A 27,788-nucleotide genomic window follows, 5' to 3' on the forward strand; every position below is an offset into this window, starting at 1 on the left:
CCTAGAAGGAGGGGGAAAAAAATGACCCAGATGTTAAATTCTGTCGTCAGATTAACATAGCTACTTGTCTTCAGGTGTTATCATTACCTGAGGTTAGCTCATTCAAGTTTTCATAAAACTATGTTCATCATTTGTGCTGTTTCACAGGGTAAGCCACATCAAAGACTTCATCGAGAAATACCAGGGGTCCCAGAGAAGCCCTCCCTTTTCTCTGGCAACAGCTCTTCCTTCTCTCAAGTTGCTTGATGAAGCCCTCACGCTGGAGGAAGCACACCTACAGAATGCTGTGATTATCCAGCGACTCCAAAAAACCACTGAACCTTTTCAAGAACCTTCATGACATCGATTCTTTTATATGCCAAGTAGCAAGACTGCAGAGAACTGCTGGTCACAGGGGCACATTGATGCCAAGATGAAGGGAAATTTTTCAGATTTGCCAGACCTCTGGCTCACATACTGCCTCACTGTCCCCCAGGAGAAGGGTTTTAAGTAAGTCCCATCAAGGAAGTTATATTGAATGCACTTTTTTTGCAAAAGGCTACTCAGAAAGACAGACTTATTTCTAAATACCATGTAATCACCGTACAGTATGCTAAGTATCTGTGTCATTTAGAATCTTAAGATGGTGCAAATTAGCAAATATGTCCCAGCTATCACTCATTCAGACATCATTCCCAGACTTCAGTGGTTTATCTCAATGTTAGCTATCTCAGATTTCAGAAATCACAATACATTCCGAAAATGTGTGGCACGTTAAGAGAATGGACAGAATTGTTTTCTGGCTGATGTGCAGTCGTAAGACCGAAAGGAATAATCTCACCTCAGCTTTGCCTAAACCTCAAAGTGTTCTTGATTCACATTCTTGAGTTAATATTCAAGGTGTACTTTAATATTAGTCTGTATCAGGTCTGTATTTTCACTTAAGGATCAAATTAGGTAGGTGAGAATAGGGTCATATCAATCTACCTACTTTTACATTTACAAAAAAAGAACATTACTTTCCTGAAACTGTAGTCCATTCCCTATTTTATTTATTCTTTTTTTTTTTTTTTTTTTACCACAGCACTGCTCAGCTCTGGCTTATGGCAGTGTGGGGGATTGAACTTGGGACTTGAGAGCCTCAGGCATGAAAGTGTCTTTGCATAACCATTATGCTATACCCCCACCCACCGTATTTTATTTCTTTAAAAAAAAAGTCAGTGTCCATCTTAGCTAACATTTGGAGGGCACCATCCATCTACTTGCCGGCACTAAGAATCTTCTGCTTCTGTGGCCACGTTGCTAACTGAATATTTTCCGGGTGCATCACTTAAAGTTAGCTTTTCCGTTTCTGTCCAGCAGGATCAACCTGTATCCTCTCTTTAAAGAGAATGAATATTGCATTCAGGTTAATCACCAGAGAAGAATATGTTGTTTAGATCTTAGGCTTTTAAGTACAACTGGCCAGATCCGGTTATCTCACTGTCAGATTAAGCCCCTTTGTCTGGAAAATTAAGTTTAGGAAGCATTTTTGCAAATGGTCGAATTTTGCAAAGTGAATCAGATTTAACATGAACTAGGCACTGAGTGTGTTGGGGGCTAGATGGCTACCAGCCGGATAGCAGAAATGTCCAAGGGCCTTGGAGGGCTGCTAGAAAGAGCAGTTCTCACACTTAATTTATGTGGGTTGTATGTATTAATGTAAACACATGTTAGTATAAATAGCATTTATATATAAAATGATTCAGCGTGTATTAATGTAAACACATGTTAGTATAAATAGCATTTATATATAAAATGATTCAGCGTGCATTAATGTAAACACGTTAGTATAAATAGCATTTATATATAAAATGATTCAGCGTGCATTAATGTAAACACGTTAGTATAAATAGCATTTATATATAAAATGATTCAGCATGTATTAATGTAAACACATGTTAGTATAAATAGCATTTATATATAAAATGATTCAGTGATAACAGGCCTTGTTAGGAAAAGAGGGAGGTATTACATTTGATTTCTGTCAGACTTAAGAGGGGACAAGTGGAATATCCTATTTGCTTGTACGTTCAGTCTGTTACTCCACCACCATCACGCGGAGTACCGTGTTGCTGTACATTCATGAGAGAGAACGAACAAACACCAGATAATGTCTTAGTGTGGCGATGGAAATTGTCTTCACCTTGTGGAATCCCTGAAAGAACCAGACCTATGGAGCAGTAGTTCACAATGATTTCCAAATCTCAGTGTAAAAACACTTGGGAAGCTTTCAAAACTGCCTGCTTAGGATACAGCTAATGGTTTAGTGCCAACTTCACATGTGTGAGATCCTGGCTTCAGTACCTGGCATGACCAAAAGAAAAAGGGGGGGGGGGATATGCTTGTTTCTGCTGCTACCTAACACTCAGGTTCTGATCCACTGTCTCTGGGATGGGCACCAGACTCGAGTGATTTTTAGTTGAACGAGTCATGAGGAAATTCTGCACTGAACCTTAACGATGGCAGACCTGTTTCACCACAGCTGGTAAAAAAAAAAAAGTCTACTGAAAGGAGACTTGTACCTTGCCAGTTTATAACTCATCCCCCCCAACCCCCTTCTTTTGGTTTGTTGTATTATCAGAGTGGCTTGTGGTGCTGGGAATTGAACGTGGGACCTCTGGCAGATTTTTGTTGTGTTTTTCTTTTTTTATGAAAGACTTTTTGAATAATCATGCTGCCTCCCACTTAGACTGTTCCCCTTTAACTCTGAACTAATCATGACATCCACTTGTGCTTTATTTTGAATAAGCAAAGCTGAGAAAAGATAGAACACTTGAATATGCTTTTGACTGAAGACTCAGGAATAATAAAAAGGGAAATATGTACATAACTGCGTGAACTATCCTAGAACATTTCTTCTGCTTGAGATGCATTTTAAGAATATCTCTCTTCTTAGCTCCCAGCTTCGTACACGATACTGTCCTTTCACTAGGGAAAGAAAAGGGAGGACAAGAGAGAGCCTAAAAAAAGAGAGAGAGAGCCTTTTCTGTATACCATTTACCCTCAGTCTTAACAAATAAATGTTTTTGTGAGCGCCATGTACAGTCAGTTGTGTTGGCGCTCTCTCTAGTGAAACAAAAATAAAGATGTTCTTTACAGTATGAGATGATAAAAATCAACAGATTTTTCTTCTAGATAGAAATACCATAAAATGATGTATTTTCAAGAACCAGTAAGGAAATGTCTTTTTTTTTTTTTTCAATTTATTTATTCCCTTTTGTTGCCCTTGTTTATTGTTGTAGTTGTTACTGATGTCATCATTGTTGGATAGGACAGAGAGAAATGGAGAAAGGAGGGGAAGACAGGGGGAAGGAAAGAGAGACACCGGCAGACTTGCTTACCTCCTGTGAAACGACTTCCCTTAGGTGGGGATCCTGGGGCTTGAACCGGGATCCTTACGCCGGTCCTTGCACTTTGCGCCGTGTGTGCTTAACCCGCTGCACTACCATCCGACTCCCTGTAAGGAAATGTTTTATGTAGGCTTCTCATGAAACAGTTTCTAATGCTCTTTTCTACATGCACAGTCAACATGTGATTCTCCGTTTATTTCTACAAAGGTGCGTGTCAGTGGAGATGTCTTCCTTCTACCTATAGAATAGCCCCTTGTTTGGTTTTTCCACTTTATAAATGAGCCAACCAGAGGGCACTTGAGAGGTTCTCATGTCTACAGAAGATTCCTCTCCATGAGAAGTTCCTATGGAGAAAGGAAGTCTGGTCCTTGGTCATTTGTTTAAAAAAAAATTTTTTTTTTTTTGCACACGATTCATACTGTAGAAAATTCTGTGCAAATGTGTTTTTTTTTTTTTTTTAAATTAACGGTGAAATTGTTTATTCTACCATTCAGACATAACCACTGGTAAGTTGCCATCAGCAGTAAGCCTTTTTTGTGACTGAACACCTCTGTGAATTTGAACAGTTTTTTGTAGAGGTTTTCTTTTTTTTTTCCCCTTTTGTTCCCCTTTTTTAAATTGTTGTCAGATAGGACAGAGAGAAATAGAGAGAAGAGGGCAAGACAGAGAGGGGGAGAGAAAGACAGACACCTGCAGACCTGCTTCACTGCCTGTGAAGCGACTCCCCTGCAGGTGGGGAGCTGGGGGCTTGAACCGGGATCCTTATGCCGGTCCTTGGACTTAATGCGCTGCGCTACCACTCAACTCCCTTCGTAAAGGTTTTCTGAAAAGAATCGCTGGGTAAAGCTCTTGCTTGAACGCTGTACACTGCCATGTAATCAGGATATATACAGGGCACTCAGAACATGTCAACTTTAGCAGCAAGCTGCATTTGGTGAGGAAGGCGACCCTGAAGAAAGAAAGCCTCGGAAGGGAGCGACAGTTTGACTTCAGCTCTTTCGACACCAGCTTCTTGTCGATCATCAGGAGGAGTGATAAATACATATAGAAACACTTTTACAATTTTACAGATTTTTAATATATGAGTTCAAATCCTATGCATTATCCAGGTTATAAAAGTGGTCTTATTCATGCATTTCTCTCATTCAGGAGCGGCCTCATTGTGTTTGAGTATGTTGAAAATGTCTCTATTTCAGTGCCTTAGAAAGTATTTTGAAAGCAGCCTTTTGCTAATGGTTAAAGAACTATTCTTAAGGATGAAATACTGTTTATGTAAAGGGTCTGTGAAATAACTTGTAAAATTGTATCACGTTTGAATGTGTATGCCATTTTCATTTGACAGTTACTCAGTTTGAGAAAGTCAGCAAACATTTATTCGGTGCCTTTTAGCCAATTTTACTTTTATTTAATCCTCAGGAATGTGAACATGTGTTGTTTGAATAGCTCGATGGTTGTGTTTATTTTTAAACCTTCCTTTGTGTCGAACTAGTGTAAACATTCCTGGGCAGGATTGTTCTTGTTGTTGTTCTCTTTCTAAATACAAATCACTTAAATAAAAAAAATTGCTCATCAAACAAAATCTTCAAATAGAAGTGATTATTCAGGAAACTAAAAGTTTGACCCAAGGTCATTTATTTTTTTTTAAAGATTTTTTAAAACTTTTTTTTTATCATTTTATTTATTTATTTATTGGATAGAAACAGCTAGAAATTGAGAGGAAATGGGGTGATAGAGAAAGAGACAGACACCTGTAGCCCTGCCTCACCACTTGTGAAGCTTTCCCCCTGTAGGTGGGGACTAGGAGCTCGAACCTGGGTCCTTGCGCATTGTAACATGTGCACTCAACCAGGTGCACCACCACCTGGCCCTTGCCCTTTGTTTTAAATGTACAAAAGTTCCACACAGGTAATTTGTAGTCATTGTCGAAAATTATAATGTGCAAGTGGGTTAAAATGATCATTAAATTGTTAATTCACCATTTAAAGATAACCACTGGTAACATTTTGACGTGCTTCTTTTAGTATTTTTAATGCATCAGTCTTATTTTAAAAGGCAGGCCTCCGGGGTTGGGCGCATGTGGCAAAGCTCAAGGACCAGAGTAAGGATCCCGGTTCGAGCCCCCGGCTCCCCACCTGCAGGGGAGTCGCTTCACAGGTGGTGAAGCAGGTCTGCAGGTGTCTGTCTTTCTCTCCCCCTCTCTGTCTTCCCCTCCTCTCTCCATTTCTCTCTGTCCTATCCAACAACAACGACATCAACAACAACGATAATAATAACCACAACAATGGTAAAAAACAACCAGGGTAACGAAAGGGAAAACATGGTCTCCAGGAGCAGTGGATTCGTGGTGCAGGCACCGAGCCCCGGCAATAACGCTGGAGGCAAAAAAAAAAAAAAAAGACCAAAGCTTAGAAGGACAACTGGGCATACCATGGAGGTTGGGCGCCTGCAGACCCAGCTCCTTCACGCAGCACCTGAGAGAGGCCCCAGCTGCTGCCCTCACAAGGCAGGAGCCTCTCAAACCTGCAACAACACTTCGCTTCTACCTTGCCCATTTTAAAAAATATTTATTTATTCCCTTTTGTTGCCCTTGTTTTATTGTTGTTATTGATGTCATTGTTGTTGGATAGGATAGAGAGAAATGGAGAGAGGAGGGGGAGAGAAAGACAGACACCTGCAGACCTGCTTCACTGCCTGTGAAGCGACTCCCCTGCAGGTGGGGAGCCAGGGGCTCAAACCGGGATCCTTATGCTGGTCCTTGCGCTTTGCGCCACCTGCGCTTAACCTGCTGTGCTGTGGCCAGACCATTTTTTAATGGCCTTGCTTTCTCTTGTTAAATTCACCCCTCCACCTATTACTACTTCCAAATGTCTTTCCTTTTTTCTTCACTTCTCTCTGGGTCCTGACTGAATTGGGGTTCAGAGTCCTCTGGTTATCTTCCCCTAACGTTTCTCCCCCTCTGGGAGTATGGACCAGAATTCTTTATGGGGCGCAGAAAGTGAGAGTTCTGGCTTCTGTAATCGCTTCTCCATTGGACATGGACGTTGGTAGGTGGATCTATACTCCCAGCCTGTTTCTATTTCTCCCTGCTGGGGCAGGGCTCTGGAGAGGTGGGGTTCCAGGACGCTTTGGTGAGGTTGTCTGCCCAGGGAAGTCAGGATGAAGTCATGGTAGCATCCGCAACTTGGTGGCTGAAAGGCAGTAATTTATGATACAGGACAAAATGTTTAGTAAAGAGTAACCAAAAAGTAGGAATAGAACAGGCAAGAATAGGGATTTTGGGGTGTAGGAAGTCTGTTTTAGGTATGTTCCTAGGGGTCCGTGGTTTTAGTCTCTCTTTCTCTCTCTCTCTTTTTTTTTCCTCTCCAGGGTTATCACTGGGGCTTGGTCCTCTGTGCCTGCACAGTGAATCAATCCACTGCTCCTGGAGGCCATCTTTTTTCCATTGTTGTTGCTGTTATTGTTAACGCTGTTGTTGTTGGATAGGACAGAGAGAAATCGAGAGGAGGGAAAGACAGAGGGGGAGAGAAAGATAAGACACCTGCAGACCTGCTTCACCTCTTATGAAGCGACACCCCTGAGGGTGGGGAGCCAGGGCTCGAACTGGGACCCTTGCGCCGGTCCTTGTGCTTTGCAATGTGCAGTTAACCCGCTGCATCACCACGCACCACCGGCCTCTGATTTTAGTTATTTTTGCTTGAGCTTGTTAGCTAATATGGAGGTGGTTTTATTTATCTGTCTGTCTATCATCTATCTATCTATCTATCTATCTATCTATCTATCTATCTATCTATCTATCTATCTATCTATCTATCTATTAAAATTTGCTGCTGACTTTACCCATGAGGACTGAGCAGAAGAGTTTGTCAAACCACTGCGGGCTCCCTGTCTCTGGAACCTGAGGCCTGTGAGGTGGAGGTGGGTGTGTCCCGGCGGGTGTGGGGTGCGCCCCGCCCCGCCCCTGGCCAGGAGCCGCCCACTGGCTGTCACAGCCCGGCCACTTGCCTTGGAGACGCGATGGCTGGAACCCAGCAGGAGACCCCAGCCCCAGCAGAGGAGCCGCAGCCGCCAGGGGCGCACACCTTGCAGCTGGATTCGGTGAGCACCCAGCACCTGGAGAGTTGGGGCTGGCGGAGGGGACCTCCGGCTTGACTGCAACGATCCAGACAGGCTGTGGGGTCCTGAGCCGCTGAATGACCCTGGTGGGGCTGGGGGGTCGGGGGTCGGCTGGCAGCCAAGTTCAGCAGCCGCTTGTCCAGAGCCCAGAGTCACACCTCTAGAGCCGGCAGATTCAGGACTTGACTTCAGTTTTTGTCTGACTCTGCAACCTGTCCCACTTGTTGATTCTGAGGGACTTGTGATTTAAGGAGGTATCTCTGTCTTTCCATTATGTTGTCTGTGACAGAAATGCGCTGCCCTGTCTAGGGGGAAGAAGAAACCCGTCACCAGGCAATGCGGGAAGGGGGGTGCGGGGGGGGCGGAGGGGGACTGTCCTTTTACTGAAGTTTTCTGGAAGTTGAACGAATGTTCACAGTGTCAGAAAAGGAGGCCACATCCTGCTACACATGAGTGGTTTTCTCCTGTGGGGAGGGACAATGTGTGAAGGCTTGATAAACACTTATCTGGGGGACCTTCCCTTCTTAAGGCCCTACTTGAGGGTGTCCTGCCAGATACCACTCTGCTGTACCCGCCTCCAGCCCCAAGTGAAGGGTTAAAAAGAAGGACCCCCAGCTCCTGGGGGAGAAAGAGCCCTTGTCTTCAAGGTACCCGTCTCAGCAAACACACACTGGGCATCCCACACATGCCCGGAGTTGTTCTAGGTCCTGGGGTCACGTCAGTGAAGAAATGTTATAGCTGATGCCCTCAGAGGGCAGAGACAGGATGAATCGATGAGAACACGGGGCTGGGCAGTGGTTCACTCAGTAGAGTAGGCATGGCACAGTGCGAAAGGACCCAGGTTCAAGGCACAGGTCTCCACCTGTAGGAGTAAGCTTCATGAGTGGTCACTATCTTCCCCTACCCTCTCAATTTCTCTCTGTCTTTATTCAAAATAAATAAAATAGAGGGCCAGGTGGTGGCACACTGGGTTAAGCACACAGAGTACGAAGTACCAGGACCCATGCAAGGATCCCAGTTTGAGCCCCAGCTCCCCATCTGCAGGTGGGTTGCTTCGCAAGCGGTGAAGCAGGTCTACAGGTGTCTCTCTGTTTCTCTCCCTCTCTATCAATCTCCCTCTCCTCCTCTCTCAATTTCTCTCTGTCTTATCCAGTAAAAGTGAAAAATGGCCACCAGGAGCTGTGGATTTGTAGTGCTGGCACCAAGTCCTAGTGATAACTCTGGAGGCAATAAATAAATAAATGAATAAAGTCTTAAAAGGAGCTGAGTTGAGCACACAAGTTATGATGCACAGGGACCCGGGTTCAAGCCCCCAGCCCCACCTGCAGGGAGGGGGATGCCTCATAAGTGGTGAAGTAGGTCTGCAGGTGCCTATCTTTCTCCCTGTCTATCTCTCCCCCTTTTAATTTCTCTCTGTCCTATGCAATAAAGTAAATAAATATTTAAAAATTGATAGAGTGGTCCAGGAGGTGGCACAGTGGATAAAACATAGGATTCTCAAGCATGAGGTCCTGAATTTCAGTCCCCGGCAACACATGTACCGGAATGATGTCTGGTTCTTTTTCTCTCTCTCCTAACTTCATGAATAAATAAATAAATAAATAAATAAGGGGGCGGAGGGTAGATAGCATAATGGTTATGCAGACAGACTCTCATGCCTGAGGCTCCAAAGTCCCAGGTTCAATCCCCCGCACCACCATAAGCCAGAGCTGAACAGTGCTCTGGTTAAAAAATAAATAAAAATACAAAAAAAAGAGATAATAACAGTAAATAAATGAGAACATGTGAGTGCAGGCGAGGAGACCTCTGAGATGTCATTTTGATTTAGACCTGAATGAAAGGAGTCAGCCCTGCCAGGCCCGGAGGAGGAAGTTTCTAGATAAAGAGAGGGCTTGGAAGTGCAGCCCAGGCATGGTCTTTTATTATTATTATTATTTTTTTATTTAAGAAAGGATTAATTAACAAAACCATAGGGTAGGAGGGGTACAACTCCACACAATTCCCACCGCCCAATCTCCATATCCCACCCCCTCCCCCGATAGCTTTCCCATTCTCTATCCCTCTGGGAGCATGGACCCAGGGTCACTGTGGGTTGCAGAAGGTAGAAGGTCTGGCTTCTGTAATTGCTTCCCCGCTGAACGTGGGTGTTGACTGGTCGGTCCATACTCCCAGTCTGCCTCTCTCTTTCCCTACTAGGGTGGGTCTCTGGGGAAGATGAGCTCCAGGACATACTGGTGGGGTCTTCAATCCAGGGAAGTCTGGCCGGCATCCTGATGACACCTGGAACCTGGTGACTGAAAAGAGAGTTAACATACAAAGCCAAACAAATTGTTGAGCAATCATGGACCCAAAGCTTGGAAAAGTGGAGAGGAAGTGTTAGGGAGGTACTCACTGCAAACTCTAGTGTACTTCTGCTTTCTTACTTTGGTGCCATACTCCAAACTCAGTCAATTTCTGCTTTGCGTTTCTACTTCTTCTTTTTTTTTTTTTTTTACATGCATAACATTCCCCAGATTCCCATTTAACAATACAACCCCCACTATTTCATTCATAATTTTTCATGGACCTGTATTCTCCCCACACACCCACCCACCCCAGAGTCTTTTACTTTGGTGTAATACTCCAATTCCATTTCAGGTTCGACTTGTGTTTTCTTTTCTAATCTTGTTTTTCAACTTCGGCCTGAGAGTGAGATCATCCCGTATTCATCCTTCTGTTTCTGACTTATTTCACTTAACATGAATTTTTCAAGGTCCATCCAAGATCGGCTGAAAACGGTGAAGTCACCATTTTCTACAGCTGAGTAGTATTCCATTGTATATATATACCACAACTTGCTCAGCCACTCATCTGTTTGTTGTTGGACACCTGGGTTGCTTCCAGGTTTTGGCTATTACAAATTGTGCTGCCAAGAACATATGTGTACACAGATCTTTTTGGATGGATGTGTTGGGTTCCTTAGGATCTATCCCCAGGAGGGGAATTGCAGGGTCATAGGGTAGGTCCATTTCTAGCCTTCTGAGAGTTCTCCAGACTGTTCTCCACAGAGGTTGGACCAATTGACATTCCCACCAGCAGTGCAGGAGGGTTCCTTTGACCCCACAGCCGCTCCAGCATTTGCTGCTGTTACCTTTTCTGATGTGTGACATTCTCACAGGAGTGAAGTGATATCTCATTGTTGTCTTGATTTGCATTTCTCTGACAATCAGAGACTTGGAGCATTTTTTTCATGTGTTTCTCGGCCTTTTGGATCTCTTCTGTGGTGAATATTCTGTCCAAGTCCTCCCCCCATTTTTGGATGGGGTTATTTGTTGTCTTGTTGTTGAGTCTGGCAAGCTCTTTATATATGTTGGTTATTAAACTCTTATCTGATGTATGGCATGTAAAGATCTTCTCCCATTCTGTGAGGGGTCTCTTGATTTGGGTAGTGGTTTCTTTTGCTGTGAAGAAGCTTCTTAATTTGATGTAGTCCCATAGGTTTATACTTGCCTTAGTCTTCCTTGTAATTGGATTCGTTTCATTGAAAATGTCTTTAAAATTTATGTGGAAAAAAGTTCTGCCAATATTTTCCTCTAAGTATTTGATAGTTTCTGGTCTAACATCCAAGTCCTTGATCCACTTGGAATTTACTTTTGTATTTGGTGAAATACAGTGATTCAGTTTCATTCTTCTGCATGTTTCAACCCATTGTTTCCAACACCATTTGTTGAAGAGACTCTGCTTCTCCCATATAATAGTCTGGGCCCCTTTGTCAAAGATTAGATGTCCATATGTGTGGGGCCTCATTTCTGGGCTCTCAATTCTATTCCACTGGGCAGTGTGTCTGTTCATGTTCCAGTACCAAGCAGTTTTGATGACAATGGCCCTATAATACAGTTTGAGATCTGGCAGTGTGATGCCTCCGGTTCTGTTCTTTTTTCTCAAGATTGTTTTGGCAATTCTAGGTCTTTTCTGGTTCCAGATAAAATTTGTAGCATTTGTTCTATTCTCCTAAAAAATGTGCTTGGGATCTTGATGGTGATAGCATTAAATTTGTAGATGGCTCTGGGTAATATATTCATTCTGATGATGTTAATTCTTCCAACCCATGAACATGGAATATCTTTCCACTTCTTTGTGTCTTTTTCAATTTCTTTGAGTAGTGACTCATAATTTTCAGTATACAAGTCTTTCACTTCTTTGGTTAGGTTTATTCCTAGATATTTTATTGTTTTTGTTGCTATAGAAAAAGGAACTGAGAGAAATGAATACATGGGTGAAAAGGGAGATGCTTTCAGTTATAAGATAAATCACAGGAATGTAGTATGGACATGGCGACTAGCTAACGATAAGTGTTGATATATATGGATTTGAAAATTATTAAAAGTCTGTCTTACAAGTCCTTAGCGCAAGGAAAAATGTATAATGATCTATGGTTGCGAATGTTAACTTGACTTATGGTGGCCATCATTTTGCAATATATATAAATAGCAAAGCATTATTTATACAACTAAAACTATTGTGTCTTATGTCAGCTGTATCTTCAAAAACACACAAACCACCACTCCTCAAAAAACCTACACATTTTCTAGGATTGAAATCAAGCTGTGCTTCATGTGAGCCTTGTGACTGTGCACATTTATTTGCTTTTGCTAATCTTCTGTAAAATGAGGTAATACTCAAAAAAAAAAAAAAGAAAAGAAAAAGGAACTGATTTCTGGATTTCAATTTCTTCTAACTTAGTGTTTGCATAGAGGAATGCCACTGACTTTTGAATGTTAATTTTATAGCCTGACACATTACTGTATTGCCTGATGATTTCCAAAAGCTTCTTGCTGGATTCCTTAGGTATTTCCATGTATACTATCATGTCATCTGCAAATAAGGAGAGTTTGACTTCTTCTCTTCCAGTCTGTATGCCTTTAATTCCTTGCTCCTGCCTGATTGCTATGGCAAGAACTTCCAACACTATGTTGAATAGTAATGGTGATAGTGGGCAGCCCTGTCTAGTACCTGATCTGAGGGGAAATGCTTCCAGTTTTTCACCATTGAGTATGATGTTGGCTGTAGGTTTGCTATATATAGACTCCACTATCTTCAGGAATTTTCCATCTATTCCCATTTTTTGTAGTGTTTTGATCATAAAGGGATGTTGTATTTTGTCAAAGGCTTTCTCTGCATCTATTGATATGACCATGTGGTTTTTGGTCTTGCTTTTGTTGATGTGGTGGATCACATTGATTGATTTACGTATATTAAACCAACCTTGCATGCCTGGGATAAACCCCACTTGGTCATGATGAACAGTCATTTTGATATACTGTTGTATCTGGTTGGCTAGGATTTTGTTCAATATTTTCGCATCTATGTTCATCAGAGATATTGGTCTGTAGTTTTCTTTTTTGGTTGTGTCCCTGTCTGCTTTTGGTATCAGGGTGATGTTGGCTTCATAGAAGCTAGCAGGGAGTATTCCAGTGTCTTCAATCTTCTGGAAGACTTTTAAAAGTAGAGGTATTAGTTCTTCTTTGAAACTTTTGTAGAATTCATTTGTAAAACCATCTGGTCCAGGACTTTTATTTTTGGGAAGATTTTTGATAACTGTTTCAATTTCATTAGCTGTGATGGGCCTGTTCATGTTATCCACTTCCTCTTTACTTAGTTTTGGAAGTTGGTAGGTATCTAGGAAATCATTCCTTTCTTCCAGGTTCTCTAGCTTGGTGGCATATAGTTGTTCATAGAAGCCTCGCATGATATGTTCAATTTCTGCAGTGTCTGTTGTGATTTCTCCTCTTTCATTTACTATCCGATTTATTTGGGTCTTCTCCCTTTTTTGTTTTGTGAGTCTGGCTAAAGGTTTGTCGATTTTGTTTACTCTTTCGAAGAACCAACATTTACTTTCATTGATCTTTTGTATGGTTTTCCTATTCTCAATGTTATTTATTTCTGCCCTAACTTTAGTAATTTCTGTCCTTCTGGTTGCTTTAGGATTCCTTTGTTGTTCTTCTTCTAGGTCTTTAAGATGTGCAATCAGGCTGTTTATTTGTGCCTTTTCTTGTTTCCTAATGTGTGTTTGTATAGCTATGAACTTCCCTCTTAGGACTGCTTTAGCTGTGTCCCAAATATTTTGATAGCTTGTGTCTTCATTTTCATTGGAATCTCGAAACATTTTGATTTCTTCCTTGATTTCCTCTTTGACCCAGAAGTTGTTAAGAAGTGTACTGTTGAGCTTCCACATTTTGGCACTGTTACTAATCTTTTGTTGATTGTTAAGTGTTAGTTTAATTCTACTGTGGTCTGAGAAGGTGCTTGGGATGATTTCAGTGCTCTTGAATAGGCTGATGCTGTCTTTGTGGCCTAACATATGGTCTATCCTTGAGAATGATCCATGTGGATTTGAGTAAAATGTGTATTCCAGTTTCTTGGGATGAATGACTCTGAAAATGTCCAATAGTTCTAGTTTATCTATCTCTTCATTTAGCTCCCTTATGTCTTTACTGATTTTCTGCCTGGATGATCTGTCAAGTTGAGATAGTGGGGTGTTGAAGTCCCCTACTATGATTGTGTTACTGTTAATATACTACTGTAGCTCTTTCAGTAGAAGTTTGATGTATTTAGATGGCTTCTCATTGGGTGCATAGATATTAATAATTGTTAAGTCCTCAAGATTGACTGATCCTCTGAGCATTAAGTAGTGTCCATTCCTATCTTTTTTAATCTTATCTATTTTAAAGTCTATCATGTCAGATATGAGAATAGCTGTTCCTGCCCTTTTTTGTGGGCCATTGGCTTGAATGATAGTTTTCCATCCTTTCACTTTAAGTCTGTGTTTGTCTTGTTGCGTTAGGTGAGTTTCCTGTAGACAACATATTGTTGGGTTGTGTTTTCTGATCCATCTTCCTACTCTGTGTCTTTTAATAGGTGAATTCAGGCCATTGACATTTATGATATCAAAGATTGAAGATATTTTAACGCCATTCTTGCAGAGTTTTAGAGTGTTTTGATATATGTCCTATTTGTGGTGGTCTGGTTGTTTATAGGAGACCTTTCAGAACTTCTTTCAGGGCAGGCTTGGTGATGGTTCATTCCTTCAACTGTTGCTTGTCTGAGAAGGTTTTGATGCTTCCATCTAGTCTGAATGACAATCTAGCAGGATATAGTATTCTTGCCTGAAAGCCTTTCTCATTGAGCACTCGATAGATATCTTGCCATTCTCTTCTGGCCTGTAGTGTTTGTATGGAGAAGTCTGCTGCTAATCTTATGGGTTTTCCTTTGTAGGTGACTCTTTGTTTTTCTCTTGCAGCCTTGAGGATCCTTTCTTTATCCTTATTCCTTTCCAATCTAAGTATGACATGTCTTTGTGTCTTTAGGTCTGGGTTAATTCTTTTTGGGACTTTTTGGGCTTCTTGAATCTTTATGTCTTTGGTGTTGTCTAGACTAGAGAAATTTTCAGCTATTATGGCCTGGAGAATGCTTTCTTCCTCCCCTTCTCTTTCTTCCTCTGGTAAGCCAATAATGCGTATATTGTTTCTTTTGAAGTCATCCCATAGGACTCTGTTGTTGTTTTCAGCATCTCTTAATCTCTTTTTGAGATCTCTTACTTCTTTTTTTTTTTTTAAGATTGTATTCATTTATTTATTTTTTTTTTTAATTTTTTATTTAAGAAAGGATTAGTGAACAAAAGCATAAGGTAGGAGGGGTACAACTCCACACAATTCCCAACACCCAATCCCCATAACCCACCTCCTCCCCTGATAGCTTTCCCATTCTCTATCCCTCTGGGAGCATGGACCCAGGGTCGTTGAGGGTTGCAGAAGGTAGAAGGTCTGGCTTCTGTAATTGCTTCCCCGCTGAACATGGGCGTTGACTGGTCGGTCCATACCCCTAGTCTGCCTCTCTCTTTCCCTAGTAGGGTGTGACTCTGGGGAAGCTGAGCTCCAGGACACATTGGTGGGGTCTTCAATCCAGGGAAGCCTAGCCAGCATCCTGGTGGCATCTGGAACCTGGTGATTGAAAAGAGAGTTAACATATGAAGCCAAACAATTTGTTGAGCAATCATGGATCCCAAGCTTGGAATAGTGGAGAGGAAGTGTTAGGGAGGTACTCACTGCAAACTCTAGTGTAGTCCTGCTTTCAGGTATATATTTTGCAGTAGTTTATGGATACGTGTGCACATAAGCTCTCTCTCACAGAAACTGGTGTATATCTAGGTTATGGGACTTTGTTAGAAAGTGAACTACCTGAGATGAAATTAGAGTGTACTATTAAAGGAAAGGTCTCACCCGAGTAATGAAGCTGAAGGGTTGTCATTCCACACGTGAAGTCTCTGGATACATTCTGAGGTGAAGCATGTTGAGGTAGCAATCGTTGCTTTGGTTAGGTTGTGATCGGCAGATGCAATGTTATTTGGTTTGGATTGGGAGATGCATACGGGAAAATGGGCCCTATCCAAGGGTTCCAGGACTGGGGGAAGTAGGGGCTCTATAGTGAAGATGTGAGGTTCCTGCTGTCTTAGGGTTCAAAAAGACACTCAATAGTTAATATTATCATCACATTATTTGTTAATTGGGTTAACTTTGAAAAGTCCCTTTGTTATGGTTTGCTGGACAGTACTCTTACTTCTTTTTTAGTTGTCTCTAATTCATCCTCAATCTTGCTAATTCTGTCTTCAGCCTCATAGATTCTATTCTCTCTGCCCTCTACTGCTTTCTGGAGTTCATCTATTTTGTTGCCCTGCTCTGATACTGTTTTAGCTTGTTCAGCTAGTTGCCTTCTTAGCTCAGTGATTTCAGCTTTCAGCTCTCTAATAACCATGAGATAATTAGAATTTTCTTCCATATTCTCATTTGTTGTTCCTGCATTTCTGATTACAATTTTTTCAAATTCTTTACTCACTCCTGTTATTATTTCCTTAGCTAATGTTTGGATGTTGTACTCGTTGTTTTGTGTTTCACCCTTTGGAGGACGTTTAGCTGGACTCTTGTCCTGGTTCGAGTCTCCAATATTTTTTCTTGTTGTTTTAACCATTTTATATAAGTTAACAGTTTTTTTCTATCCCTGAGTTCAGTGGTGTAAAAGCCTTTTTTTTTCTTCCCTGTAGGTTATGGGAGCCTGAGGGCTTTTAAACTATCAATAGGCTTCTTAGCTTAATCACTGGCTCCTGACCAAGAGATAAATCAGGGTGTGGCAGAGATAATTCAGTGGTTATGCAAAGAGATTTTCACAGCCCCTCAGCTATGCCACCGAGGTATAGGTCTTCTCCTGAGTTTCCCTGTTAGATCTCTGTCCCCTGGTGTCCCTCCCTGTTGCTGCTCCAGATTCTGAGGGTAGCAATGGAGACTCAGAGTTGCACTTGGTGAGTCTCTGGGGAGTCCTCTCCTCCCTTCAGCTGTCCCCTTGTTAGTGGAGCAGACTGGAGGTGGTGTCTCCACTGACAAACTGTCGAACTGTTAGCAGTCACTTAATCTCTCCTTAGGCCCCTCTCTCCTCTCTGTCACCAGCCACGCGTGTTTGTACTCACGGGTGATTTACTGGGTTCCTGTGGTCATTCTAGTCCTGTCTTGTTTCGGTCCGGTGGTCTCCTTTGGTATTCCCGTTCCGGTCCGGCGCTCCCTTCTCTCCACACCCACACGCCTCCCGCTCCACGCTGGCGGCGCAGCTGCTCAGTTAAAGGCTTTTATTGTTTGGGTACACGCACATTTAAGCAACCAAGGCGGAGGCTCCAGGCATGGTCTTTATGAGAAATAGGAAGAGGCCTCCATGGCTGAGGGGAGTAACCTGGAGAAGAGAGGTACCTGGGTGGCTCCTCTGGGCTCTGTGGCTCAGAGCGGGAGTTCACTGGGACGGGGGAGTTCTCAGCCCTGAGGAGACAGGGTCCGGTTTGTGTCAGGAAGAGCCTTTGGGATGGAGAACAGGGAGTGAGAACAAGGGCAGGGAAGTCTCTGTGGAGAGTCAGACTGGGGAGTTGAATCTGGGAAGACTCTAGGTTGGTGCTCTGGGGACACTGAAGCCATTTAATGCAAGGGGGGACGACAGGGTTGGGAGTCGGTTTGGACTGTGACGTGGAAGTCAGGAGCTGTGCCTTGACTTTGTTTGGCTGAGGTGTCTGTCTGACAGCCAGATGGGGCTGTGAAGAGACCATGGAATGTTCCAGTATAGAGATTGCCAGAGAGTTGGGGCTGGTGACTAAGACACGCACACACACACTAGAGGTCATGACAGTATTACTGCACTTGAGTGGTGAGCTGAAAAATCATGGAGGTGGAGGCGCTTGGCTGATTTCTTTCTTTACTTTTCATTTTTTTAAATTTATTGGATGGAGACAGAGAAATTGAGAGTGAAGGTGGAGATAAAGAGGGAGAGAGAGGGTAGGGGTAGATAGCATAATGGTTATGCAAAGAGACTCTCTTGTCTGAAGCTCTTAAGTCTCAGTTTCAATTTCCCACCCCACCATAAACCAGAGCCGAGTAGTGCTCTGGCAAAGTAAAAGTAAATAAATAAATAATAAACTTTTAAAAAAGGAGAGAGGCACCAGCAGCCTTGCTTTACCACTTGCAAAGTCTCCCCCCCCCCACCCCACAGATGGGAGTCCAGGGGCTTGAACCTAGGTCCTTGTACACTGTAACATATGTGCTTAACCAGGTGTGCCACCACCCGGCCCCTGCTGCTTTCCTTCTTTCCCTCTTTCTTTCTCTTTCTTTTTTGGCTGCAGGCTTATCCCTGGGGCTCTGTGCCTGTCTGAATCCTTCACTTCTGGTGGGTGTTTCCCACCCCACCCCTTGGGTAGAAGGTGAGAGGCACACAGAGAGAAAGACAAAGGAGCGACCCTGCAGCACTGTGCCACCGCCCTTAAAGTTTCCCCTACATAGATATTCCCATGTGGTAGCCAGGATCTCAAACCCCAGCCCTTGCACAAAGTAACGTGTACACTCTACCTGGTGAGCTACGTCCCTGCCCCTGATCTCTGTGGTGCAGACATCCCAGCCAAGGCTGAAATTGTTGGACATTCAATAACTGACTCATGAAAGTCCTGGACATTTTAGCCACCAGCTCCCAATGCATCACAGTCACCCCATGACAGTGGCAGGAATATTCCTTTCCGCCAATGAGGCTTAGAGAGTGAAGCGATTTATTCGAGGTGACACAAGGTGCTGGTAGTGGTCCGGGAGGTGGCACAGTGGATAAAGCATTGGATTCTTTTTATTTTCCCTTTTTTGTTGCCCTTGTTGTCTTTTTATTGTTGTTGTAGTTATTATTGTTGTTTTTATCGATGTGGTTGTTGTTGGATAGGACAGAGAGAAATGGAGAGAGGAGGGGAAGACAGAGGAGGGGGAGAGAAAGACAGACACCTGCAGACCTGTTTCACCGCCTGTGAAGCGACTCCCCTGCAGGTGGGGAGCCAGGGGCTCGAACTGGGACCCTTACGCCAGTCCTTGGGCTTTGCGCCACCTGCGCTTAACCCACTGTGCTACCGCCCGACTCCCCTAGAGCATTGGATTCTTTTTTTTTTTTTTTTTATTGTAGAATGACAAGAGATCACTTAATTAATTCTGTTTGGGACCCTCTGGGCTTCTTGAATCTTTATGTCTTTGGTATTGTCTAGACTAGAGAAATTTTCAGCTATTATGGCCTGGAGAATGCTTTCTTCCTCCCCTTCTCTTTCTTCCTCTGGTAAGCCAATAATGCGTATATTGTTTCTTTTGAAGTCATCCCATAGGACTCTGTTGTTGTTTTCAGCATCTCTTAATCTCTTTTTGAGATCTCTTACTTCTTTTTTAGTTGTCTCTAATTCATCCTCAATCTTGCTAATTCTGTCTTCAGCCTCATAGATTCTATTCTCTCTGCCCTCTACTGCTTTCTGGAGTTCATCTATTTTGTTGCCCTGCTCTGATACTGTTTTAGCTTGTTCAGCTAGTTGCCTTTTTAGCTTAGTGATTTCAGCTCTCAGCTCTCTAATAACCATGAGATTATTAGAATTTTCTTCCATATTCTCATTTGTTGTTCCTGCATTTCTGATTACAATTTTTTCAAATTCTTTACTCACTCCTGTTATTATTTCCTTAGCTAATGTTTGGATGTTGAGCTCATTGTTTTGTGCTTCACCCTTTGGAGGACTTTTAGCTGGACTCTTGTCCTGGTTCGAGTCTCCAGTATTTTTTCTTGTTGTTTTAACCATTTTATATATTATGTTATGAGTTCCCTTTATCAGTACTTTTCAAATTATTGATCACTATTGCCTGGATTAGAGCAATGGATTCTTAACCATGAGGTCCTGAGTTCGATCCCTGGCAGCACATGTGCCAGAGTGATGTCTGGTTCTTTCTCTCCTCTTATCTTTCTCATGAATAAATAAATAAATAATTTTTTTTAAAAAAAGGAGTTGGTGGCCAGGAAAGGTCCAGAGCCCAGCTGTGCTGACCCCACAGTCCTCCCTGACTTGCTAACTTGGAAAATTAAAACAACACAGGAGGAAGCTCTGAGGGAAAATTGAAGAACTTCCCCTGGAAACGTTAGGAGGTCTTGGCTTAGCATCGTCCCACCTTTTCTTACTTCCCTTCAGAAAGTGGTTTGGGGCAAGTTGCAACAGTGAGGTTGCTGGGACAGCACACCAAGACACGGGCCCTCGTGCATGTATGGAAGGCAGGGGGTGCAGGAAACCGTCGTGTGCCCAGGAGGGAGGGCACTCAGCGCTCTGGTATGTCCCCCACCCTCAGGACAGCAGAGCCGGTCGCCTCTCGTTCTGCACGAAGGTGTGCTATGGTGTTGGCGGCGTCCCCAACCAGGTGGCCTCCAGCGCCATAGCGTTTTACCTGCAGCTCTTCCTGCTGGATGTGGCACAGGTGAGTGTGGGCAGGATCCCGGGGGCCCCCTACTCCCCTTCCTGGGGTGGCTGGACCTTCTACCCCACCTTCCTGGCTAGGAAGTACTTCTGATCCAAGTCTGACAAACAGCCAAATGCCATGGAGGGGACCCTCCTCAAGGATGTCTCTGGCAGGCTGTTTGGAGTGGGAAATGGAAACTGGGTGGCAGCACAGCAGCGAGAGACGAAGTGGCACTGTTCCCGCCTGTGGGCGCACTGCAAACACCTGCAGCGCGACACTCCAGGGCTTGCCATGTGCTGGCGAGTGACAAAAGTTCGAGTCAGAGAAGAAGATGTTGGGGGCTGGCGGTGGTGCGCCCGGTTAAGCATACACACTACTAAGCATGAGGACCACACAAGGACCCACGTTTGAGCCTCTGCTCCCCACCTACAGCAAGGTCACTTCACAAGTAATGAAGCAGGTCTGCAGCTGTCTGTCTTTCCCTCCTCTTTCTGTTTCTTCTCCCCTCTCAATTTCTCTGTCTTACCCAATAAAAAGAAAAAGAAATCAAACAAACAAACAAAAAAAACAAAAAAATAGCCACCAGGAGCAATGGATTTGTAGTGCTGGCACAGAGCCCCAGCAACTGGAGGCAATACAATACAATACAATACAATACAATACAATACAATACAATACAATACAATACAATACAATACAATACAATACAATAAAATAAAATAAAAATAAGGAGTCGGGAGGTGGTGCAGTGGGTTAAGCGCACGTGGCGCAAAGCGCAAGGACCGGCGTAAGGATCCAGGTTCGAGCCCCTGGATCCCCACCTGCAGGGGAGTCACTTCACAAGTGGTGAAGCAGGTCTGCAGGTGTCTGTCTTTCTCTCCTTCTCTCTGTCTTCCCTCCTCTCTCCATTTCTCTCTGTCCTATCCAACAATGACAACATCAACGACAACAACTACAACAATAAAACAATAAGGGCAACAAAAGGGAATGAATAAATATTAAAAACACACACAAGGTGGGGTATAGCATACTGTATTGCTGCCAGTTGCTGGGGCTCTGTGCCAGCACTACAAATTCACTGGGGTATAGCATAATGGTTATGCGAAGATACTTTCATCCCTGAGGCTCTAAAGTCCCAGGTTCAATCCCCACACTGCCATAAGCCAGAGCTAAGCAGTGCTCTGGTAAAATAAAATAAAATAAAATAAAATAAATAAAATAGGGAGTTGGTCAGTAGTGCAGAGGGCAAAGTGCAAGGACCAGCGTAAGGATCCTGGTTCGAGCCTTTGGCTCCCCCCCTGCAGGGGAGTCGCTTCACAGGCGGTGAAGTAGGTCTGCAGGTGTCTAGCTTTCTCTGTGTCTTCCCCTCCTCTTTCCATTTCTCTCTGTCCTATCCAACAACGACAACATCAATAACAACAACAGTAATAACTACAACAATAAAACAACAAGGGCAACAAAGGGGAAAATAAATAAATATAAAAACAAAATTAAAAAGAGAATAATTAAAAATAATAGTAATAAAATAAAATAGAGAGAAGAAGAGAGTGCAAGGTGGTAGTGCAGTGGGTTAAGTGCATATGGTGTGAAGTACAGGACCAGTGTAAAGATCCCAGTTCGAGCCCCCAGCTCCCCACCGTTTGGGGGGGGTCGCTTCACAAGTGGTGAAGCAGGTCTGCAGGTATCTGTCTTTCTCTCCCCCTCTCTGTCTTCCCCTCTTCTCTCAATTTCTCTCTATAATATCCAACAACAGTAATAACAATAGCAGCAACAAGGGCAGCAAAATGGGAAAAAAGGCCACCAGGAACAGTGGATTTATAGTGCAGGCACTGAGCACCAGCAATAACCCTTAAGGCAAAATAAATAATAAATAAATAAATAAAATATTTAAGAGAGAGAGAGAAAAAAAGATATTAAGTGATCCCAGTTTAGCACAACAAAGACACGTCCAACCCGTATGTGTGTGCATGGGTGTATATGTCTGTCCCTGGTCAAATGCAGACATGGAGGGAGGGCGGAAGGGCTTCTGGTGCTGGCTGTAGGAAGCAGTGGTAAGAGAGGAAAGAAGGTGAGCCAACTGGTCCGGGAGGTGGCGCAGTGGATAAAGCACTGGACTCTCAAGCATGAGGTCCTGAATTCAATCCCCGGCAGCACATGTACCAGAGTGATGTCTGGTTCTTTCTCTCTCTTCCTATCTTTCTCATAAATAAATAAAGTCTTTTTTAAAAAATTTATTTCTTTATTGGGGAATTAATGTTTTACATTCAACAGTAAATACAATAGTTTGTACATGCATAACATTGCCCAGATTCCCATTTAACAATACAACCTAATAAAGTCTTTTTAAAAAAATAAATAAAAACAAAATTATTAGAAAAAAATAGGACAGTGAAATAGTTCACTGGGAAGAGCACCTGATTTGCCGGCACTACAAATCCACTACTCCTGAAGGATTTTCTTTTCTTTCCTTTTCTCTTCTTTCTATTTATTTATTTATTGGTTAGGACAGAGATAAATTGAGAGGAAGGAGGAGACAGAGGGCTAGAGGGAGAAAGACAGAGACCTGCAGCCCTGCTTCACCACTCACAAAGCTTTCCCCCCTACAGGCAGGGGCCAGGAACGGTCCTCGGTCCTTGCACATTGTAACATGTGCACTCAGCCAGGTGCACCACCACTCGTCCCCCACCCCAGAGTACAAAAGTACATTTTCCCTTGTGCAGCAAGAAGTTCACCTTTCTCTGTTTGCCTTACTGTACCTCTCTTGCCCTGAGCCACTTCCAGGAGCTCCCCGGGTCCTCTCCGGAAGTGGTTCCCCTTGGCCCCCTCTGCGGACCCCTTTCCTCACTCTCTGTCTGAGTCAGCAGCCCAGAGGTAGTCTGGCTGGCCTCTCTGATTCTGCCAGCCTCCAGTCTTGCTGCCCACCCCACTCCTGTCCCTCCCAGATCCCTGCTGCTCAGGTGTCCCTGGTCCTGTTCGGAGGGAAGGTGTCTGGGGCAGCTGCCGACCCCGTGGCTGGCTTCTTCATCAACAGAAGCAGGAGGACTGGATCTGGACGGCTCATGCCCTGGTGAGAAGCCCCCACTGAGAGTCCTGGCTTCCAGGCCTGACCCCAGGGTCACTGTACTAGTAGTCACAGCCCCACCTCTTAGAGGAGAATCCTGTGTGTGGTAGGGGGAGACGATGGGACAATTCGGAGGTAGTTCTCCCCCGCAGGTGGGAACAAAGTTCCCGGACCACCAGTTCGGGGGTGGGGTGTCAGTGTAGCCAGGGCATCCTAGAGGCCAGGGAAAAACACATTCCAGGGGCATGGAGGCACCGAGAACCGAGCACCCCAGCACCCCCACCTGAGCCCGAGTCCCTGGCAACCTTCATGTTCCATCAGCCACCACCCCCCACTTCTACTCTCTCCCACCCCGAGGGCCCCCACTCTGGCGTCCTCAGACCCAGAAGCCACGGGGCTACTGCAGGCTTGTCCTTTGCACCCCCTTTTCTTGGTGCTGTGGACACGCCCGCTCAGCTGTGCTCCCACAGGGTGCTGGGCTGCACACCCTTCATCGCCCTGGCCTACTTCTTCCTCTGGTTCCTGCCCTCTTTCACCCGCCTGCGAGGCCTCTGGTACATCACCTTCTACTGCCTGTTCCAAGCCCTGGCCACGGTGAGGACGCCCTTGCTGGGGCAAGAACTCTGCAGCCACCCACTCACAGCACCTGGAATCTCCCCGCTCCTTCTGGGAGGGCTGAGAGGGTGTGGGTGCCAGCCTGGTGTGGGCCAGGTCTGGGCCAGGGTGACCTCAGACCCCTGGTGCCAGGAACTGGGGGTGTCCGGGCAGGTCACAGGCCTCAGCCCCTCCCAACTTCCACTCTGATCCCCCCAGTCCTTCCAGGTGCCCTACACAGCACTGACCATGCTGCTGACCCCCTGCCCACGCGAGCGAGACTCCGCCACCGCCTACCGTGAGTGAGTGAGTGTGTGTGGGGGGGGACGGCCGGGTCCCCGTGCCTGAGGTCCCACTGCCTGTCCTCATCCAGGGATGACCATGGAGATGGCCGGCACGCTGCTGGGTGCCGCGGCCCACGGACTCATCGTGGCGGGCGCCCATGGGCCGCACAGGTGTGAGGAGGATGTGCTGCCCGGGCCAGTCCCTGTGTCCCCAGATGCCGTGAGTGTCCCCATCCGATGCGACCCTCCACCCTCTGGGGCTCTGCCCACAACGCCTTTTGCTCCTCCGTCCACCCCTCCTCCTGCTGCCTCCCCAGCTCCAGTTCCTCTGACTGAGCTGAGCACAGCCCCCTATGCCAACCCACCCCACTCCTCCTTCCAAACTTTCAAGGAACTAGCCCAGGGGTCTGAGAAATAGCTCACTTGGTTAGTGCACTGCTTTGCCATCTGCATGACCCAGGTTTGAAGCCAATTGGGGCCTGGCCCTCACGCATTGCGGGGAGCTTTGGGGCATCTCTCTCTGTGTGTCTCTCTGTGTCTCTGTCTCTCTCTTCTACTGACACCAGGGTTATCTATCGCTGGGACCTGGTGCCAGCACTACAAATCCACTGCTTCTGGAGGCCGTTTTCCCCATTTTGTTGCCTCCTTGTTGTGGCTGTTATTGGTCTTTCTTTAAAATTTTTAAAAATTTTTTTATTTAAGAAAGGATTAATTAACAAAACCATAGGGTAGGAGGGGTACAACTCCACACAATTCCCACCGCCCAATCTCCATAACCCACCCCCTCCCCTGATAGCTTTCCCATTCTCTAGCCCTCTGGGAGCATGGACCCAGGGTCATTGAGGGTTGCAGAAGGTGGAAGGTCTGGCTTCTGTAATTGCTTCCCTGCTGAACATGGGCGTTGACTGGTCGGTCCATACTCCCAGTCTGCCTCTCTCTTTCCCTAGTAGGGTGGGTCTCTGGGGAAGCGGAGCTCCAGGACACATTGGTGGGGTCTTCAGTCCAGGGAAGCCTGGCCGGCATCCTGGTGGCATCTGGAACCTGATGACTGAAAAGAGAGTTAACATACAAAGCCAAACAAATTGTTGAGCAATCATGGACCCAAAGCTTGGAATAGTGGAGAGGAAGTGTTAGGGAGGTACTCACTGCAAACTCTAGTGTACTTCTGCTTTCTTACTTTGGTGCCATACTCCAAACTCAGTCAATTTCTGCTTTGCGTTTCTACTTCTTTTTTTGTTTTGTTATTGTTCTTATAACTGTCAATGTTGTTGGACAGGACAGAGAGAAATGGAGAGAGGAGGGGAAGACAGAGAGGAGGAGAGAAAGATAGACACCTGCAGACCTGCTTCACCACTTGTGAAGCGAACCCCCTGCAGGTGGGGAGCTGGGGGCTCGAACCAGGAACCTTATTTACACCAGTCCTTGTGCTGGTCCTTGCACTGGTCCTTGCACTGGTCATATGTGTTTACCTCTCTGTGCTACCGCTCAGTCCCCTCTTTTTTCTATTTTACTTGATAGGACAGAGAAAAATTAAGAGGGGGATTAAGGGAGAAATTAAGGGGGGGAGAGGGAGAGACACCTGTAAGCCTGTTTTACCATTAGTGAAATGTGCTTCCTGCTGGTAGAGACCAGGGGCTCGAACCCAGGTCCTTGTGTATGGTAATGTATGCATCAAATGTGTGTGCCAGCTCCCTATTCTCTCTCTCTTTCTCTCCTGGTCTCTATCTGAAAACAGAATGAAACAGCTCAGCCTGCCAACCACAGAGGAGGGGTCCCAGGTGTGGGGACAAGGGGTAGAGGGCTAGGGGTTAAGTGTCATTGCATAACTCCAGTAAGACCCCAGCTATAACCAGCCCACCCCAGAGTGAACCTGGGCACCCTGAGCCACCCCCCTCCCCTTCAAGCAGGCCACTCCAGCAATTCTGGGAAAAGCACAGATTTCAGTCAAGTTCATCTGCTCCTCCTGTTTTCTTTAATCTGATGAGTTACTATCCCCCAGAAAACTGGGAGTCTCACTCATTCACCAAGCCTGTCCCCATCCTTCACCCCTTCCTTCCACACCAAGTCCTGGCCCTGTGTTGGGGGCCAGGTCTAGAGTCAGCTCACTGTCCTCTCCTCCCCGCGTCACCCTTCTCTCTCCGTTCCCAAGTAATGGCAGCCACGAGCTTCGCACTATCCTGGGTGGGCTGCCTCCTAGCCCCCCCTTTTTAAAATATATTTTAAAAAAATTATTTATTTATTTCCTTTTGTTGCCCTTGTTTTGTTGTAGTTATTGTTGTTATTGATGTCATCATTGTTGGATAGGACAGAGAGAAATGGAGAGAGGAGGGGAAGACAGAGAAGGGGAGAGAAAGACAGACACCTGCAGACCTGCTTCACCACCTGTGAAGAGACTCCCCTGCAGGTGGGGAGCCGGGGGCTCGAACCGGGATCCTTACGCCGGTCCTTGTGCTTTGCGCCACCTGCACTTAGCCCACTGCGCTACAGCCCGACTACTTCTTTTCTTCTTTTTCTTATCTTTATTTATTGGGTAAGACAGCCAGAAACTGAGAGGGAGGGGGTGACAGAGAATGGAGAGAGACACCTGCCACACTGCGTCACCCCTCGCAAAGCTTTCCCCTTGCAGGTGGGGACCGGGGGCTCGAACCCGGGTTCTTGTGCATTGCAGCAGGTGAGCCACCATACGGCCCCTGGCTTGTTTTCTTTTAAGTATCTGTTTATTTATGTTTAGATTTTTTTTTACTTGTATTGTTCTTCTTTGCTGGGAGGTTAATAGATTAAAGTCCAGTTACTGACACAGCTACAGTTCCCCATCTCCCTGTTATAAGTGTCTGCTACTTTTAGATTTTATTTAATTTTTAAATTAAAAAAAATATATTGATTATTCCCTTTTGTTACCCTTGTTGTCTTATTGTTGTAGTTATTATTGTTGCCATTGTTATTGGACAGGACAGAGAGAACTGGAGAGAGGAGGGGAAAACAGAGAGGAGGAGAGAAAGACAGACATATGCAGACCTGCTTCACCGCCTGTGAAGCGACTTCCCTGCAGGTGGGGAGCCGGGGGCTCCAACCGGGATCCTTAAGCTGGTCCTTGTGCTTTGTGTCACCTGTGCTTAACCCACTGTACTTACTGCCTGACTCCCTATTTATTTTATTTATTGCCTCCAGGGTTATTGTTGGGGCTCAGTGCATGAATCCCCTGCTCCTGGAGGCTATTTTTTTTTCCTTTTTGTTTCTCTTGTTGTTTTATCCTTGTTGTGGTTATTATTATTCTTGTCAGTGATGTCATTGTTGGATAGGACAGAGAGAAATGGAGAGAGAAGGGGAAGACAGAGAGGGGGAGAGAAAGATAGACACCTGCAGACCTGCTTCACCGCTTGTGAAGTGACCCCCCCTGCAGGTGGGGAGCTGGAGGCTCAAACCTAGATCCTTACGCCGGTCTTTGCACCTCACACCATGTTAGATTTTATTTATTAACAAGAGAGAAAGATAGAACCAGAGCATCACTCTGGCATATTTAATGCTGAGGATAATTGAGACCCCCCCATGCTTGCCAGTCCAATGCTCT

General features: G+C 44.9%; 2 protein-coding genes across 3 annotated transcripts in view; both read left to right on the plus strand.

Moving 5' to 3' along the window:
• Positions 1 to 5,360, plus strand: part of UBXN2A (UBX domain protein 2A) — a 45,334-nt gene extending 39,974 nt beyond the window's left edge. For both annotated transcript variants that reach the window (XM_060186646.1, XM_016185404.2), the window contains exon 7: positions 148 to 5,360. In XM_060186646.1, coding sequence (XP_060042629.1) covers positions 148 to 340 — 193 coding nt within the window. In that variant the 3' untranslated portion in view covers positions 341 to 5,360. The remainder of the gene's footprint in view (positions 1 to 147) is intronic.
• Positions 5,361 to 7,383: 2,023 nt separating this feature from the next.
• The window catches only part of MFSD2B (MFSD2 lysolipid transporter B, sphingolipid), a 29,575-nt gene continuing 9,170 nt past the window's right edge, over positions 7,384 to 27,788 (plus strand). The window contains exons 1-6 of the mRNA XM_007516775.2: positions 7,384 to 7,466; positions 20,174 to 20,299; positions 23,224 to 23,348; positions 23,813 to 23,936; positions 24,156 to 24,234; positions 24,310 to 24,440. Coding sequence (XP_007516837.1) covers positions 7,386 to 7,466; positions 20,174 to 20,299; positions 23,224 to 23,348; positions 23,813 to 23,936; positions 24,156 to 24,234; positions 24,310 to 24,440 — 666 coding nt within the window. The 5' untranslated portion in view covers positions 7,384 to 7,385. The remainder of the gene's footprint in view (positions 7,467 to 20,173; positions 20,300 to 23,223; positions 23,349 to 23,812; positions 23,937 to 24,155; positions 24,235 to 24,309; positions 24,441 to 27,788) is intronic.

This window comes from Erinaceus europaeus, chromosome 3, assembly GCF_950295315.1.
Source record: "Erinaceus europaeus chromosome 3, mEriEur2.1, whole genome shotgun sequence".
In the NCBI taxonomy this organism is placed as follows: Eukaryota; Metazoa; Chordata; class Mammalia; order Eulipotyphla; family Erinaceidae; genus Erinaceus; species Erinaceus europaeus.